This window comes from Acomys minous, assembly GCF_964271855.1.
Source record: "Acomys minous genome assembly, chromosome: 9".
Taxonomy (NCBI): Eukaryota; Metazoa; Chordata; class Mammalia; order Rodentia; family Muridae; genus Acomys; species Acomys minous.
The window spans coordinates 108,050,164-108,069,146 of NC_140490.1; the positions used below are offsets into that span (position 1 = coordinate 108,050,164).

Below are 18,983 nucleotides of genomic sequence, written 5' to 3' on the forward strand. Positions count from 1 at the left end.
TGGGCCTTCAGAAAACCCAACCAACATAAAAAAAAAAAAGGTCTCACTATATTACTCTAATTCTTTAATGTTTGGGAACATCTGTAACAACAGTAGAAACAACAGTCAAGGAGTTTGAAAGAGAGTTTTCTGTATAGGTGGTGAAGGTAGATCTATCCAAAATCAACAAGTGTCCTTTCTTCCTTTTTCCTTCCTTCCTTTCTCCTTTCTCTCACTTGTCTTTTCTTTTCTTTATTTTTCTTTATTTTATTTATGTTTAATCCCCTGCTAGAGAGAAGTGTTATATCACTATGGATTTTTATCTAAGGAAGTCCAACAAACTGTCAAGGCTTTTGACTGATGTAATTTTATTTTAGAATTAGAAAGATGCTAAAAAAAATCACATGTTTTGGTTACAGGACTTGAAGAAATCAAGATAGGATTACAGTATCAGTTATTCTCCATTGGGTGGCTTTTGTGGTATTATGTAGAACACTATGGGTAAACTGTCACCTCTTACTCTGCTTGGTATGGACCATGCATGGTACAAACTACCAATATGCCAGGCCAGTGCATGTCCACCAGCATGACTGTTATAAGTTCAATCAATTGTTTTCTAATTCAGTTTTCAGATCCTTATATTGACTCATTTATTGTTAATATTGTAGCATAAGCAAGGACCTATTTCTGGGAAGGTCAGGTCCTAAAAAGGAAGGGATCACTATGTTTTTTGATAAATGGATATGAGGTGTCTGTTAATTGCATTCTAAATATTTAGTTTTTACACACAGACTACTCTACATATTCATTGATTGTGAAGGAAAAACTATTTCCCTAGTAATGTTACTTACCACAATTTCATAACAAGTCATGCTCCTAAGAATAAATGAATGTTGCCATGGCATAGTGGCCCAATAATCAAGAATAAGTGAAATAAAATAAACAGACCTTCCAAGGCTCAGGTCATGTGATGGAAAATTACATGGAGAAAAATTCAAGAGCATCAGTAAGGGACATGGAGCTCTGTAGCTATCTCCTCCTGGTTGAAATATCCCCTATTGTAGAAAAAATAGTTTCCTGCTCATAAAATGCAGGAAACTAATGAAACTTATAAAGCATGGAAATATCAGAATGTTATAGGATTTGCAAGGCCTAACATGCTTGGGGTAGTAGCGATACAGTAATAAACTGCTAGAGCATCTGAAAGTCTCTGGCAGAGTTCCTATGAAGTGGGTGGGAAGCTACAGGGATACAGCTTTTGTCTCATGCTGAGATGAGCAGTTTGAGGATGCAGCCACCTTTGAGTCACCGTGCTCCCCTACATCACCACCCACCTATGCTCCTGTAAGTAATAGCAGTACAATCTCTAGACTGGCTGGAATAAATGCCTTTGGTTTGTCACAGTGATTTTCTGGGGTAAATAGATGTTTATTCAACCTCTATCCAGGAAAGAAAAATCACACAATAGCATGCCACATGTCATCGTTTGCAAAATCCACCCACTCTGTGATTTGAAAGCCAGACCTCCACACTAATAAGCCACTGGAGCCTATATTCAGCTCCCAGTGTAGCTCTTGGAATCAGGCTTATTTCCAATGGCTGACTGTACTATATTAATATCCGAAAGTCACGTCACACACAGTATGTTCAACACCTGCCCCCTTTCCCAGATCAAGACCATCTACTTTTGTATGTATTCAAAGTCATGGTTTTTTCTCCATCTCATTCCTAATTCTGAACCAGACCTGATTCATACCAATTAATTGTGCTGCCCTAAGTGAAACTCTAAGCCATATGGCCTGAAAAACGGTCTCCTTGTCTTTGATGTGTATCTCCTCCACAAGCTGATTACTGTCTGTATTGCATTACTCACATCCATGTACAGTCCCACCTTCCTAGATCAGAACAACTAAGAATTGGTCATAGTCTATCAGTTTTGCATAGACTCAGCACAAGTATATTCAATTGACCGAATTTCTATTTTTTTAACTTTTTAAATATATTTTATTAACTGATTCATATTACATCTCAATTGTTATCCCATCCCTGGTATCCTCCCATTCCTCCCTCCCTCCCACTTTGCCCCTATTCTCCCCCACTATGACTGTGACTGGGGGGGACCTCCTCCCCCTGTATATGCTCATAGGGTATCAAGTCTCTTCTTGGTAGCCTGCTATCCTTCCTCTGAATGCCACCAGGTCTCCCCATCCAGGGGACATTTGACCGAATTCCTAAACAATTGTAGCTTTCTCCAATATATTGAAATAAGTTGTCTTCAGGATAATCCATTAGGTGGAAATAAATAAAATATGGAATAAACATCAGAAGATTATTTTCAGTTCAGGCATGAGAGGAGTCTAGAAGGGATGTTCCTAACTCAGAGAAAACATCAGGCAGCTATGAACCATGCTTTCCAAACTGAGTGCTCTGTGGATTAATTTCACTGTATTTCATCTGTGCTGGATGAATCAGCATTTTGCTGGGAAAAAAACCCTTATGTTCCTCTGAGAAGGAGCATAATGCAGGTAACAGTTATTTGGTGGGGGTGATTTGAAGCGTAAATATGGCATGGATATGTTTTTTAAAATATTTTCTTTTTTACATATACATTTATATTATTACACATATATACAATAAACTACATGTAGCAAGAAGAACCACGAAACAATCAGGAATTATATAAATGTTACATTTATAGTGCTTTTGCTATTTGTATTTGGCAACTTTGAAGAAAAGATCTTCCCTATCTTGGTGTGTCTAAAATTCTGAATGTAAATCGATATCTATTATATCTCATCTTTATCAACTTAAGACATCTATCTAGACCTAAACACATCTTAAGCCCTAAACAATTAAGCTTAGTTGTAAAATTTCAACCCCATCAGAAATTTGATAAGGCATAAAATTAATTACTTAAGTAGACAGGAATGGCAGGTTAGCATCTTCCAAAACAAGAAAATGACAGAGAGAGTTTGCTGCCTGAACAGTCACACAAAACTCTCTATAACTTTGGAGCCGATATATCTGACAGACATATTTGTGAGGCAGGAAATACTGAGGATGTGCTTACTCTGTCTTGGCAGACTTTGGCCATGTACTCTGCCTGGATCCAAGCTCGCCCATTTTTAGGCAGAATTCTGTCTATGGCAGAAATGAGGACATTTGTTAGTGGCTGATTTGCCAAGTTTGAAGCCATCTCCATTAGGAGGTTCACTGATGCTTATCATCTTCCTTGAGGTAGGCTTGGTGTTCCCAGGGATTAACCTGTCTTATTGTCAAAGAATCTTTAAAATAATAAAACATATTTAAATGCCATATTCAGTAGGTATCTGAGGTTTTTGAAGACTTTATCTAATTTACCTTACCTATCGATAGAATCATATCTATCTGTTAAACCTAGGATGTATATTCTTGTGATCAAAATAGACTACTAATTGATATGACCATGATTTGAAACACTAACAATTAACTTGTATTACTTAATTATCCTAAGCAGCCTGCAATAGCACCTTCAAAGTACTGGAAGTAAACGTATTATAGTTGAGTTGTACCACATTTTAAAAATAAAATTCTTCAGGCTTTTAACAAACTAAAGTGGAATGTTTGCTAACATTAGTCCATTAAGTTTGATGAGGTTATATCATTTTTAGTGCTAAGGTTTTCCTTACATATTAAGATTTTTTATGAAATTATAGCTTTGTCAAACTCAGTGTAATTTTATGGGGAAATGTCCAGTTGACCTGGATGGTGCTTGTTTATAACAAAAATGAAATGAGAATAAATCACTTGGATTGCTTTGAACAAACAAATCTTCATCTTCAGTGATGATGAAATGTTTATTTTTCAAGTGAATAGTATTGTAGAAAAAGATTTCCTAGATTGTAATTCAATAGAAACAATTATCATTTTGTATATGCATATTATCCTTATTTAGACAACCAATGAAACAAATAGTATTGGGCATCATACACATTCAGCACATAATCAAAGAAAACAATGCAATCAAATATGTCACCTCAGAGGGTATGTTGAACTACCAGATGTTTTCCTTCTTCCCATTTAACTTTCTCATGGACTACCTTAGATTTCCTTTCTAAAGCAAATCAAATAGAGTCCTTATCTTAATATGCTTGAGATTATATATTCCAAACTCTGTTGCTCCAAACAACCCCCAGATAATGAATAAATACTACTCAGAGATGCAGGAGATTTTGAAAGGTTGGTTTCCCTGTAAACATCTGATGGAACCATCTAATGAAGATAACAAGGAAAATATGAAGTTGTATGAAGGACCTATCACTTGAGGTTATTGTACTAATACTCTATTTGTTGACCCCAAATACATTCATGAGTATTGGTGCCTTTAGTTATTTTGCTTTGCAAAAACAACTTTCATGATAGATAGATGAAAGGATGTCAAGTATCTCATTATAAATCAAACAGTTGAATACTTCAGATATCTTGCCTCTGACTCAAACTCTCCAGACTTCTACTTTACATTTACAATGAAGCACCAAATGATCCTTGGTCAAAAGTCAATTTCAAGGTTGGCAAGAGGGCTCAGAAGGTGAAAGTACCTGCCACTCAGTATGATGTCCTGAATTTAACCACTAAAGCCCACATAACAAAGTGAAAGAACCAACTCTCTTGTCTTATCCTCTATCTTTCACATGCATGCTATGGCATACAGTGTCACCCCTTACACACACACACACACACACACACACACACACACACACACACACACACACAGAGAGAGAGAGAGAGAGAGAGAGAGAATGAAGAAATGTAAAAAATTCAATTTTATATTGCATAGAAAATATACATTCATTTAAAAAATAAAATTACTTCTTTTAAATATATCATTTACTTTGGGTTAGAGCATAGTGCCACAAAATTTAGAGTGCCAATAAGATATATATATGTATATATATGTATATGTATGTATATATATATGTATATATATATCCCAATCAATACTCAATTAACAGCATACTGATTTTATCAGTTTACCAAAGCAAGTATTTATTGTTGACAGCCAAGAATTTTGAAAAAAGGTGAAAGTGTTTGCCTTTAATAGGATTTGTAGAAAATTCACTTAAGAAATAAAAGACCTGCATCGAAGCATCAAGCTACAATTGGAAAACATTTTCATTTCATAGTCAGACAGATCTCCTGCCATGGAAACCTGCCACTGTGGATCTCCCAAAGGAAGCAAATACCTTAGGCATCCCAGTTGTTCCAGATGTGTAGAGAATGTACAATGGATGCTCTGAGAGAACAGGCACACAGTCATGTGACCTGGCTTTTGCTATTTCTTCTTCCCAATCAAGATCACGACCCGACATCAAAGGAACTTTCTCCTACACAGCAAAAATGTAGAAGTGCACACAATAAATACAAGGTGAGTTACAGGAAAACCGAGGCGTGGCTCAATCTTGAAGTCTGATCATTCAATTAGAAAGCTGCACCTTCAGGACACTAAAGATGGAGTTAATTAAAATTAATTAATTAAAAGATAAGGTATATTCTTTGTAAATGGTATTTAGACATAATCCAGTCTTTTGATGTTCGTTTCTCTCTCACATGTTTTAAAGCACTCTACGGCTATCCTAAGCAATCCAATGTGACGCTGTCATGTTTTTATGAATTCTCCGATTTAATTAACTCATAGATAGGTCTCCAAACACAAATGTGCACAAGCAACTTTAAAAGCTAAGTTACAGCTTAACTTTTTTTCTTTGGAAGCTCTGTCATCACCAGGAAATATAACCTACCTAACACACCGAAATAATTTTATCTACAGACATTTGGAAGTAACACTACAGCTGCCATGGGGCAAGTCAAGACACCTTCAGGGATAAGAAAGAGTTCCACTTGTGTTTTCTCAATCGAGATACAGTCTTTAAAATTAGGCAGATATGTGACATAGCCAAAATGTTTTACTCCTTCTCAGTCATTGATGTGCTAGAAATCAAATCAAAACAAAACAAGCAAACCAAAAAGTAATTTTTTTTCCTTCCTCAAGAACAAAGCTTTGTTGTTGTTTTCTTTTTAATTTTGTGGTAGCAGCCATGTTATAAATGGATGTGACCTTAATTAAATTAAACAGAAAATTAAAGAATAAGGAGTAGGCTTGCAGAAAAGTCACTCTAATGAGAAACTACAGGTATTTAAGGTAAGAGAGCAGGCTGGCTATTTCTTGAATTAGCCAGATTCCTTAACATGAAGGGCTTTGTTTTGTTTTGATTTGTGACAGGGTCTAACTCTACATCTTTAGTTAGCTTGGAACTCCTTATGTAAACTTGGCTGGCCTGGAAATCAGATTTGCCTGCCACTGCCTCCAGAGTTCTGGGATTAAAAACACACACCTGGCATATCAGAATGTTTATAGATAAGAAATACATATTCACAGGAGGAACCCAATTACACAAAGTTCAGTAGAGTAATGAACAACACAGCCAGATATGTGTGTAACTATTGGCTTCATTAAGATGACATCCAGGTTAAGCTAACAGGCTCCCTGCCACTCACAAAAGAAAATAACTTCCATTTTTCAGGATCCCTACTATTAACCAGGGCTATACCAATGTGTCATACACTTAGATATACACACATTCAAACTATGCATCAAGGAAGTATCACAAATACAACACGTCTAAATAAATCCACTTGAAGATAAAAAATCTGAACTGAACACTATTTGTCAAATTTATATTTCAAGCATACCTGAGGTCTCGTGCCTCCCTTGGATAGGTATTGGCTAATATTTAAATAAACAGAACCACTAACTGTGAGCAAATCATGTTTCCATTTCGTTTTATGCGTGAGATAAAAATAACCAATTTCAAATTAGCAGAGCTTTAGCATCATAATTGTAGAGCTGTAAAATTCATCATACTACAAAATGAACACTGAATTATGATTACAAATATCTTCAGCTTTTTTTACAAGCCTCTAATGAAATGGGCGCTGGAATAAATGGTAACTTTTAGGCTAAAAAATATAAGTGTGAGTATAAAAATATCTGAGGAAATAAATAGAGAAGTGGCCACATGAGCATTTATTATATAAAATGTGTGTGTGCTTATTTGTATTTCTGTATATAGGCAACTCTTCCTAGATTTTGGTATTCTTAACAGCCCATATTGGGAGAGCACCACAGTTGTCACCTTTAGTTCTGTCATAGTTTGCCTGGGGCTTAGGTATAGCAGTCAATCTTGTACCTCATTTGGCAAAAGTGGATGCTAGTTTATAAAGACAAGATGCACAAGAAGCCTTCATCTGTACCACTACAAAGGCACATTAGAGAAAGGGCATGGGGAGGGGGATGAAACAGTTATGTGGGGGTAAGGAGTTAAAACAATTCTATCGAGAGAAAAGAATCATAATAAAATGTGAACAAAAGAGACTGAGTATCTAAACATGATATACTTATGGAGCAGAAGAAATAGCATATACCTTGTTTAAAAGTTATCCGACCCAAGTTGTGTGTAAATACTAGACACTATAATGACCACTTTAGTGAGCATGTTTCTGACATTCCTCCATCCTTCCCTTGCCTAGACTCTGCTGAGTGGCTGACTTTGTGTTCCTTGATTTAAATGGCAACAAAGCCCTTTAAAAATATGTGCTTGAAAGAAGCTTAGCATTCTTCCCTGAGACTGTAAGAACATTAAATTCACCGAGTGCAGCAGTTCATGAACTGCAGCCCTGAGTCTCCATGAGAGAATTTAATGTGGCAATCACTCTTGTTATGTGCTCCTCAAAATGGCACAGTCTTAACACTCTAGTCTCCAAACTTGTCAGTTAAGTATGTTCTGCTGAAAACCTTTCAAGAGGTCTACAAAATGGCACAGGGATACTCAGGATTTTGTAGTTTATCTTTTGCAAAAGAATAATAATCTGCTGGTGAACTCATTATAGAAAGAAGGCAACCATCAAGGTCAAGGTTACAACGAAAGGTACAAAATATGTCATTACTATAATTTTCCATCTTCCGTGGATCATGGAATAATTTATCTGTATATAATAGTCAAAGTTTGTTTTTCTGAACACAGTCTATCTCTGGCTAAAAAAAAATAACTTAAATATTAATGGTAATTTACATATAAACTAATCAACTCTTTCCAACAGGTCATGCATGGGTGGTTGTAGGACACACTCACAGTTCAAGTGTTCGAAGCCACGTCGGGACTGTTTACTTCCTCTCAATGCACAGTGATATGATTCGGCTTCCTCACTTAGGAGGAACAGCACTCTCTAACTCATGCACTTTTTGTTTTTAAATTCTAATAGAATCTTGAAAAAAAGATATCTTCAGTATCTTGAAAACCAAACAGTAGATAATCATAATGTGCTAGTACTATTATCATAAAATGGAAAGTAATAAATGACAGGCCAGCAGAACTGTACTCAAACCCAAAGTATTAATACCATCTGCATGCCTGTGCCTTGTTATTTGTCACTTTCACTGAGTGTTCAATAGGCACTATCATCCACATGCCTCCCCACCATTGTTGCAATTATCTTCCGGATATTAGTAGTTTAAGAAGTAACTGTAGTTCTCAAATGACCAAAACTATAATTATGTTTGGTACAATACTGTCAGAAAGAAAAAAGTTAAAATTTCAAATTACCATGTTTGGACGATTGTAAATGAGGATCCTGTCGGGTCTGTGTTGTCCTATCTTTAATGCTTCTTCTAGAAGTGGAATGTATTCTACCTTCCTTCCGGGTTCAATGCCAAATGATGCTGTGACAACCACCTTAGGCTAAAATGAGAAGGAAAAAAAAAATAAAAGGAAACATTTTAACAATCATAGTGAAGGTAATCCCAGTATTTCAGCATAGACTGTTGGTATAACATTTTGAAAGAAATCTTCGGTTTCTGTTTGCCATTAAAAAAATGGCCTAAAAACTCAATAAATCCTTTCTGTAAATGTTTATAAGCCTAAACATTTATATATAAATCCTATTTACCTGTTTAAAATTACACATTCAATGATACCTAGGGATCATAAATATGACCCATATAAAATGACTTCCAAGAAATTCACTAAGCCAAATAAATCTCCCATGATTCAGGGAAATGCTCTGTTATATGCACGCCACACACACACACACACACACACACACACACACACACACACACCAGGAACAAACCAAGTTGTAATCAGAAAGCTTTTTTTTAGGTGTTCTGGATTAGTGTTACCTCCTAAATAAGCACAAAGTAGGCAATCCAAAACTTAGATTTTGCTGATTTTTTTCTTATTCTTGATACAAAATTATGTTAGTCCATATTATATAGTTTTATACTATTTTATTACATTATTATTATTATTATTATTATTATTATTATTATTATTATTATTATTATTATTATTATTATTATTATTATTATAGACATGGCCTCACTATGTAGCTCTAGCTGTCCTAGAACTCACTTCACAGATCAGGCTGCCCTCAAATTCTCAGAGACCTGCCTGCCTTTGCCTCCTGAGTCCTGAGATTAAAAGGGTATGCCACTATGCCAGCCTTAAATTATTTTTCTTAAAAGGGACCCCAAATAACTTGTTGCAATCTCACAAGTCCAGGACTTGCTCCAGTCATTAAGGCACACTCTCATTTACATAAGTGTAGCTGAAAGGTATTTCTGAAATGTCTGTGTTAGTCTTCTTTCTTTGGAACATGCTGGGTATATCTCAGATATGGAAAGAGGCCACACATTTCTTCACCTCCTAACACAGTAAGCTCTCCAACATCAAATTTGGATGTCAATTATCTGTGTATCTTATGCCTCATACAGTGCTTACTACATCAGCAGTAACCATGAATCTAAGCCAAGACTTTTAATAATTTATATAAAGATGAACATTGCAATTTTTGTTATTATATTGTGCCAAGACAAGTTGCATTGTGATAAATTAATCAGGAGACAGTCAGTCCATGGTATTGCATTTATTCTTGAAGTGTGACTTCTGGTTACAGTGTAATTCATTTAGCAGAAGTTTAGACTATGTCAAATATATGCTCATATAGTCAATTTTGCAGTTTGAGTGTCACTTAATATTCATGGGTTGAAGCTCCCCACAGTTATCTGACTTGCCTCAGGTTAGAGGTGGTGGAGGCAGAGAACCGGCTCTGTCTCGCTTCAGAATCTTCCTATCCCACTATAGTAACCTGACATAATTTGAGAAACATGGAGAGAGAGAAAAGAGAAGGGATTCTTGTTTCATTTTATTGTATCGGAATGCTACACATTTTAATTTAGCTCACATTGGATTATCTTTAATGTTTATAAGCGTAGCACTTGATAACATTTCCTAAGATTAGAGTTTGGAACAAAGAAAAATTAAGCTACTCAGTAAATAAAGAACACATATAAACTTGGGAAAATGAAAGGAAGTCAAAATTAGAGTCTTCCTCCTGTTTCTATTATCAGCTTGCATCAGATTTTATGGTGTTTGGGCTGACTTCTTACAATACACTCTTTCCATGTTTATCTGTTAAAGCAATTTTTATTCTATTTTAAAAATCATGACATAAAACAGGCATTTTAACTCATGAATTTATGTAAATTTGACATGAAGAATGGCTTTGTATATAAGAAGATATACTATTTCCTAAATCCTTTCACAAGATTAAGTATGTGCACATGTATGGGTAATGTGAATGAAACTTCTCCAATGATATAGCTTAATATTGTAGTGTTGTATTAAGTTCTCTATATATTATAAAAATTTTGTTGTATTTAAGGAAGACAATGTGTTTGTCTAAATGGTGTTCAGAATTTTTGTAGCTAAAAGCTGAAGTTTGCAGCCTCTTCAAAAATCTTGCCCGTCTGATTTGTAGGTCAGCTACTGATTTTTTTTCTCCTTTGATGAGCCTTAACTCAGTATGTTTATAAAAAGAAAAGCAAGGGATGAAACAACAAAACCCAACAAACTCAGGTGTTTTAATGTCCAGAATTATTTCCCAGTCCAACACCCTAATTGATCTCTGGACGAAGCAGATAAACAAAGTCTTATTCTGTACCTGCCTCTGAGGGTCCAATACCGTGAATCCTTGCCCTGCTAAGAATGTGTCCTTTGGGGTCTGTGTAACTGTAAGATAAGCAATCTCCTCTTTCCTTCCTTCCTTCCTTCCTTCCTTCCTTCCTTCCTTCCTTCCTTCCTTCCTTCCTTCCTCCATCTTCCATTGCCATTTCCCCCACAAATTCACAACTCCTCTGCAAACAGACTACCAAATAAAGATTCTTGCTCAAGCTCCCAGAATCTCTCTCACCACAAGGATATCTTTAACATCACTTAAAACACTTGCCTGCTCGAAATTTTTCACTGTTATTTCTACAGGTTCAGTAGAATGCCATTTAGCAAGTTCTCTCCCTGTCTTTTGTCACACTAACCCACAGGCTCTCTCCCAAATTGCTCTTCTTCCTTTTTGCCTATAATTCTTGATTTGTATTGTTTGTGGATCTCATCACCTCATTCTAGTTAGCTAAAAAGTTTTAGCCAAGATTCCACTAAATATTTCCATTTTCCAGGAATCCCTCTTTAGCTGCTAATGAACAGAAAATGTCCCTACCTTTAAATTAGAACTCTATGCTATTTTTGTCATGTTTTACTGTGACACAGATATCTTCATCTCTATATGTCTTGTCTGTGTCTGCTTCAGTGCTGTACTCTCAGCTGAGTGTCCGCATCAAAAACAAGGTAGCATACAAATTCTAAAATATTAAATGTGTGACCCTTTACATAAAAAATGTGGTAACTTCTGCTAAATTCATGAAATGGTGATGGCCTTAATTCTAAGTGAGTCATATAAGCCAGAATCCATGTCCTAGAGGATTTACAGTGAATCAACAAGAATCTTTCACAACGTATTTATGGAATTTGTTATCTTAATATCCAATTTAATCATGTGACACCAATCTTCCAAACATTCCCTCTTAGCCATGTCACTATATGTCAATCTCTGTAATAATCATGTATTATCCATTCCAAGAATAGTATCAGGGATTTAGAGAGGTCTAGGGAGGAAGTTACCTATCATTTGTTTTTCCCAGATGTCTTATACATGTCAGCGCATAACAAGATAACATGGAAGGCACACATTTCATCTCCAATTTTTCATTCCTCTAAACACCACGCAGGATTTGTTTGATGTGACGCTAACTCCAAAACTAATGTATGATAAACCAATACATGAAAAAGGAAGAAAGGAAGGAAGGAAGGAGAGAGAAAGAAGGGAAGAAAGAAAATATAACAGATTAAATTAGAGTATTCTACTTGAAAGAAAAGCCAAATAGTAAAATAATGCTTGAAGAAGTCCTCCAAAGTTAAGGTTATGCCCTAGGCAACTGGGTGACTTGATGCTAAAGAAAGCACATACCTTTGCATGATCGATGCGGGTACTTAATTCTTTGGATGCAAATCCTCCAAATATGAGACTGTGGATTGCTCCAATCCGTGCGCATGCCAGCATGGCATATATTGCTTGCGGGATCATGGGCATATAGATGACCACGGTGTCACCTTTCTTGACACCTTGCTTGACCAAGACACCAGCCAGCTTAGAGACCTGTTATGAAAATCAGCAGAACTGTATTATTTCACTAAATTTGAAATTAAGGTAGTAAATCTAGAAAGTTGTTATTTACACTGTGGCAAATTAAAGGAATGTGGGAAATGTACTTAATAATTAAAGATAATGGTTTAGACATGGTGACAATAGTTCTTTTCAATTTAAGTGGCTCATATTTGCTTACTCATTCATATTTAGTAGGCAACTTATCATTTCTGACTTAATATTTATAATTAGTGATATATATTTTTAAAAAGTAGATTTTTCCCTTATGGAACTTATATTGTGAACAGTCTGTTAAGCAAATGGAAAAATAAAAGTGTTATAAATTCAGATACATGGTGGGTTAACTGCGAAAATAAACACATTAAGGGTGAAAACATAGCTATAGACAGAAAATCTAATTAGGCAGAGATTGCTATATAGTTTTTTTCCATTTATAGGCTAGAGAATTTAAGTTCAGAGGTAACAAATAACCAGATGTCAAACCACTAGTAAATAAAATAGTGAGGTCGTAAAACTTTAAACTCCTACCCAGATCTAGTCAATGGTCAGAACAGTCTCCACAGTAGAGTGAAGAGTGGAATCTGACTTTCTCACATACTCTGGTGTCTCACCTTTGACCATGTCCCCTGGAGGGGGAGACCTGGTGGCACTCAGAGGAAGGACAGCAGGTTAGCAAGAAGAGACTTGGTACCCTATGAGCATATACAGGGGGAGGTAATCCCCCTTAGGAACAGTCATAGGGGAGGGGAATAAGGGGAAAATGGGAGGGAGGGAAGAATGGGAGGATACAAGGGATGGGATAACCATTGAGATGTAACAAGAATAAATTAATAAAAAAGGAAAAATAAAATAAAATAGTGAGGAAAACTATCAGGTTTACTGACCTCCTATTCTTTGCTTTTTCAATACCTCAAGCCAAATTTTTCTTTGTACTTTCATATTAAGTATCTATACAAAATAATTACAGAGTGATTTCCTTTGGAAGTAGTACACAGTCCTTTTTTCACAGTTATCATGTGTTTGGGGAACAATTATAAGCATGTCTTTCCTTTTTGAACGTGTTTTTGTAATTTCTAGTAAAATTATAGCGAAACAGATCATAAGCACATACAGAATTTACTGCAAGAAACCTTTCCACACACAATTACAGCAGGCTGTCTGCCCAGACTTCATTATAAGTTCAATATTCTATCACTTAACAACTCTTCTTTTTCTTTAAAATATTTCTCCCATAATAGGAACAGTGTCTGGCTTTTCTACCCCCTCCTCTTCCCCCTTCCTCTTCCTCCCTCTCTCTCCTTCCCTCTGCATTTCATGATAGATCAAATCCATAAATAAAATAAGACAAATAAGGCAGACCTATCTACCCTCTCAGTATTTAATTTTAGCAGAATAAATACTCGAAATTAAATATAAGTGCATGCGTTCTGTTCAAAACTGATCAGGCCTGTGAGAGAATGATTCTGCATCCTCTTCCACCTAAACCCCCCATGCCTTAAGGAAAGGGTTATAACAAGGACATCTCATGTAGCACTGATTGCTCCAGGGTCTTTCACTCTATGCATGTTGTCCATTCGTGGGTTTCTGTGTAAATTGTCATCTGCTGCAAGAACTTTCTCCAATGTGGGCCAAGTGAGGCATTAATTTATAGGTATAGCGCGCGCGCACACACACACACACACACACACACACACACACACACACACACACACATCTTTACCATAGACTCATGACATATCTAGTCTCATATTCTCGGGCTCTCTAATGGTGTCAGATGTGGGTTTCATCTCATGGAGCCATTCTTATATCAAAACTTTAAAAAGTGGTTGGTTACTCTCATAACATTTGTGCCACTATTGCACCTGTGGGTATATCTAACAGGCAGGTCAGGGTTGTAGTCTGTATGGTATTTCTTCCCGTAGCATGTACATTACCTTTGAACACCAAATGCTAGGCAGTAGCGATGGAGCTTATTGTTGAACACCAAATCAATTTTTCTATATTTGATTAAATAAACATGTGGTGCATTCAGCAGTCAGATCTTACTATCAGATTGGGGATAGTAGCCAATAATATTACAATTAGCCTTCAATGTGGAGGGCAGTGATTAATATGAATAGCTTTATGTAAAAGAGTGATTTAAACATACATATATTACTCTGCAGAAAACTAAACTCCAAAGGAGCAAACACCTCAAAATAAGGCCAGATACCTGAATACAATAGAAGAGAAAGTATAGATAGGATTGAACTCATTGATACATAAAATTACTTTTTGAATAGGACCCTAATAATGTAGGTATTATATATATATATAATATATGCACATTTTATATATAACAAACAATAAATGGACCCTCATAAAGATACAGATGTAAAATTTACAAACAGCAAAGAACACCATCCTTCAAGCAGAAGCAACCTACTTAATAGGGGGAAATTTTCATATCTGACAGAGGGCTAATATCTAGAAAATACTAAGAACTCAAAAACTGACTATCGATAAACTAATAAACCAATTAAAAATAGAATATAGAACTAAACAATGAGTTCTAAAAATAGGAAACACAGAGGCTAAGAAACACACAAAAACATGTTCAACACCCTTAGCCATCAGGGAAATGAAAATCAAAACTACCGATACTTTGAGCCTTCATCTTATACCAGCCAGCATAGTCAAAATCAATAAAGCAAATGACAAAATAGCAACACTTACTCACTGAAGGTGAGAGTGCAAAAGAGTATGAAAATCAGTGTGAAAGGTCTTCAAAAACCTGAAAACTGATCTACCGCAAGATGCACTCTTGGACATATACCCAAAGATATATTACTATAGAGACACTTGCTCATCTATGTTTATTACTGCTCTATTTATAATAGCCAGAAAATGGAAAAAGCCAGAAAGTCTATCAGCTGATAAATGGATAATGCAAATATGGAACATTTACAAAATGAAATGTTATTCAGCTGTTAACAAAAATGAGATTTGCAGGTAAATGGAGCTAGTAAAAAACATCCAGACTCTGAACAACACTTTGTTTATTTCCCCTTATATGAGGATATTTTCTTTTAAGCTTTAGGTATGTGATTCATTTAGAATATCTGCAGAAGCTAGGTAGAACATAAGAGACAAGTGGGGATAGGATAGTACAACATAGTATTATAAAGGGATAAAGTAAAAATCAGAGTAGGAGGAGTAAATACGTACCAGATGAGAGGGCAGTATGCAGGAATGCTAAATAATATAAAAGGCCTTTCCCCTCTAGATTATAAAAACATTTTCTTTCTATGTCTTTTCCTTTACTCAAGAGTCCTCAGAGAAGCTCAGGACCACCCACTGATGGTTTCAACCCACGGCACGCCCTGTGCAGTGGGAGCTGCCAACCAGTCCTCCTCAGTAGCTGGCAAGGCACCCCAGGATTCTGCAGTGAACTGTTGGTTGAGCTGGAAGGCATATGCATGTATGTGAACCAGTTTGTCACCTTTGGCTGAGCAGCACTGAACACAGATGCTAACATAGTTGATTTGGTCTGAAATTTCTCCTTGGACATAGCCTTCTCAGCTGCACCTTGCTTTGCTTCTCTGTCTCTTCTGGATCTCCGGCATAGCAGAAATGAGGCATAACATCCCATGGGTACACACAGAAGATGCCATACATGACAACTACCCTGGCCAACACCCACCACATCGGACCCACTGAGTGAGCCCGTCCTTGTCCCATGGAATGGCAACATCCGCATAGTACAAAGGATAATCTGATACACAGGGCAATGGTGGGCAAGCTGACTTAAGAGCCCTCTGGGACAGGCTGCTGGTCAATCCTGGGATCAGTCACCACTAGTAACCATGGCTCTTTGAAGGCTGCTTGAATTTGTTTAGTGAAGATCCCAGGTGTGAAGCTGCCAGCAATTAAAGCGGCTCCAGTAGCCGCAGCAAACTTCAGCATGGCTCACTGGCCAGTGGTCCTGGAGCAGATGAAGCTGACGTCGGCAGGGTTCTCAATGGCAAGAACGGCTTGAGCTGGGAACAATGACTTCTCCCATGTTCTCTCCAGATTTGTGCCGTTGACTCCATCACTTTTCATTTTGTAGATTTACTGCTCCACCTGGAAGCCAAGGTTGGTGCCATGGAAATGGGCTTCTTCAGCAAGGAATTTGGGGACATCCTCTTCCCTCATCTGCGTGGCAACAAGGGCTCAAGACATGCTTGAGCTTCCCTTTAGATCATGTTGGTAACAAACAACAGTGCCCTATCATGATGTCCCCGGTCAGCGCAGAAGGGTAAAGGCCTCTGAAAAGTGGTGGAAACCTATTAATGTAACAGCTTCCTAAATGTATTAGAAAGAAACATAAAATTGGATTAAAAAATAGTATCACATAATAATGGGTGAGAAAATGGCCAAACTAGAAATCATATGCTATCAAATAAGCCTCCGAGTACCAGTTTGGGGTTACATTTGGTTTTTATGAGTATTGACCGATCTTTTGAGAGTTGAGGTCTAAGAGGAGGAAGTGAAGTCACAATGGGCGTCACCATCTGCAGACATCAAGGTAGTTCTTGTGGAATATAAGTTGGCCCTTGCAAGAACAGGTTGATATAAAAAAGAAATCATGTATACTATGAATCTCTCTTATTTCCTGCCAACTATGTATTCTTTTCCTCTCACATATTAGTCAGTATAAACTACTCTGATTCAAACATTTTGTGATAGTACAAAATAGACAAAGACAATGTGCTGTTTGATTTTGGAAGAAAAATTATAAAATATCATCCGACATTTAAATCAGTTACCTTACTGTTGGAAACATTTACTGTAAGGTTTATTCTTGCAAAATAATTTTCTCCAGTGAAGAAGTAAATATCATTACCCATATTTTCTCATTTCACTTTCTTCACATGAGAGTTTCTATCAATATTTAGCCATTTTAATACTATCCATTTGTAAGCAAAGTGTAATTAATAATTATTCAATTCATTTCATTCAACTTGAAATGACTACAATTTCAATAATCTCTGTGCTTTCAACACTAATGCGAATTCCATACTATATTTCACAGAAAATTGGTTCAATCTCATATTTCTATAAGAGTATGTGCTCACAATCTTGAAAAGTGATACATTTTCCATTTTAATATCATATCTTGAAACCTACACATAAAGCATTAGAAGTTATCACACTTTGGAAATAACACTTTGTTACTTTTATTTTAGTATTCATTTTTTATTTTTTACATATACATTTGTATTATTACACAAATATACATTCAACTACATACAGCAAGAAGAACCACAAAACAATCAGGAATTATGTAAATGTTACATTCATAGTGTTTTGGCTATTTGTATTCGGCAGCCTTTCCTTTCTTGGTGTATCTAAAATTCTGAATGTAAATCAATATCTATCATATCTCATTATTATCAACTTAAAACATCTATCTAGACCTAAAAACATTTTAACCCCTAAACAACTAAGCTTAATTATAAAACTAAACTATCTGGTCTTCAACCTCATCAGAGACTTAAGAAGGAATAAAAGTAATTACCTGTGTATACAGGGAGTGCAGGTTAGCAGAGACAGCTTGCTGCCTGAACAGTCACCCAGAACTCTTTATAACAGTGGAGCATCATCTTAGTTTTAAAACAGTACTTTTATATAACAGGCCATTATTGATAGAGAAAAATAATTCAACACCAAAGAGTAATCCATGGTCTAAAGAATGGAATAGGTTATTGATGCATATCATACACCAGTGTTCCTATAGTGCATGGAACAAAAATAGAAGGAAATATACGGACAAAAAAATAAGTCCTCAATATCCTGTTTTTTAAACCATTTTGATGTGTCTAAACACTAGGTGTTAAAAATTTGTGAATTAAAACTTTCTCCCACTTTTAATCACGTTACAGTGTCCACCAAATCACTAGCTGAGAAAGTCATAGCAGTTCTGACTGGGTATGACAACACTTCATCATGAGGATATGAGATGGTGAGAAAGGTCAGAAAGGGATGGCCAAGATGCAAACGTGTTAAGGACCATTGAGTTTAGACTTATCTTAGGAATAATACTGCATTAGTCAGCTTTGAATTCTAAAACAAAGTAACTGGAGAAGTAAAGATGCAAACAAAAAAACTATGTCAACTCTGGGTTCAACAATGGCGAGCCAAAGAACATGCTGACTCAAACCTTTGCTTCTCTAGCCAGGATAGCACATCATTTTGGGAAGATGAGGTGAAGAAAGCTACAGAGAAACAGGAGGATATTAGGGTTCAATGATCCTTTGAAAGGCACATTTCCAATGATCCAACGATGATCTCCCATTAGGCCTTATCACCTAAAGATTCATAGTATCTTCCAATATGCCATTCTGGGATCCAAGCCTTTAATACAAGGACCTATGAAATATTGTAGGCTC

At 36.2% G+C, this 18,983-nt stretch overlaps 1 protein-coding gene across 1 annotated transcript in view; it reads right to left on the reverse strand.

The window, feature by feature from the left end:
- ACSS3 (acyl-CoA synthetase short chain family member 3) overlaps nucleotides 1-18,983 on the reverse strand; it is a 162,908-nt gene that overhangs the window by 90,690 nt on the left and 53,235 nt on the right. The window contains exons 3-5 of the mRNA XM_084794124.1: nucleotides 12,373-12,561; nucleotides 8,619-8,753; nucleotides 5,202-5,342 (exon numbers count right to left, since the gene is read on the reverse strand). Of these exons, the coding sequence (XP_084650250.1) occupies nucleotides 5,202-5,342; nucleotides 8,619-8,753; nucleotides 12,373-12,561 (465 nt within the window). The remainder of the gene's footprint in view (nucleotides 1-5,201; nucleotides 5,343-8,618; nucleotides 8,754-12,372; nucleotides 12,562-18,983) is intronic.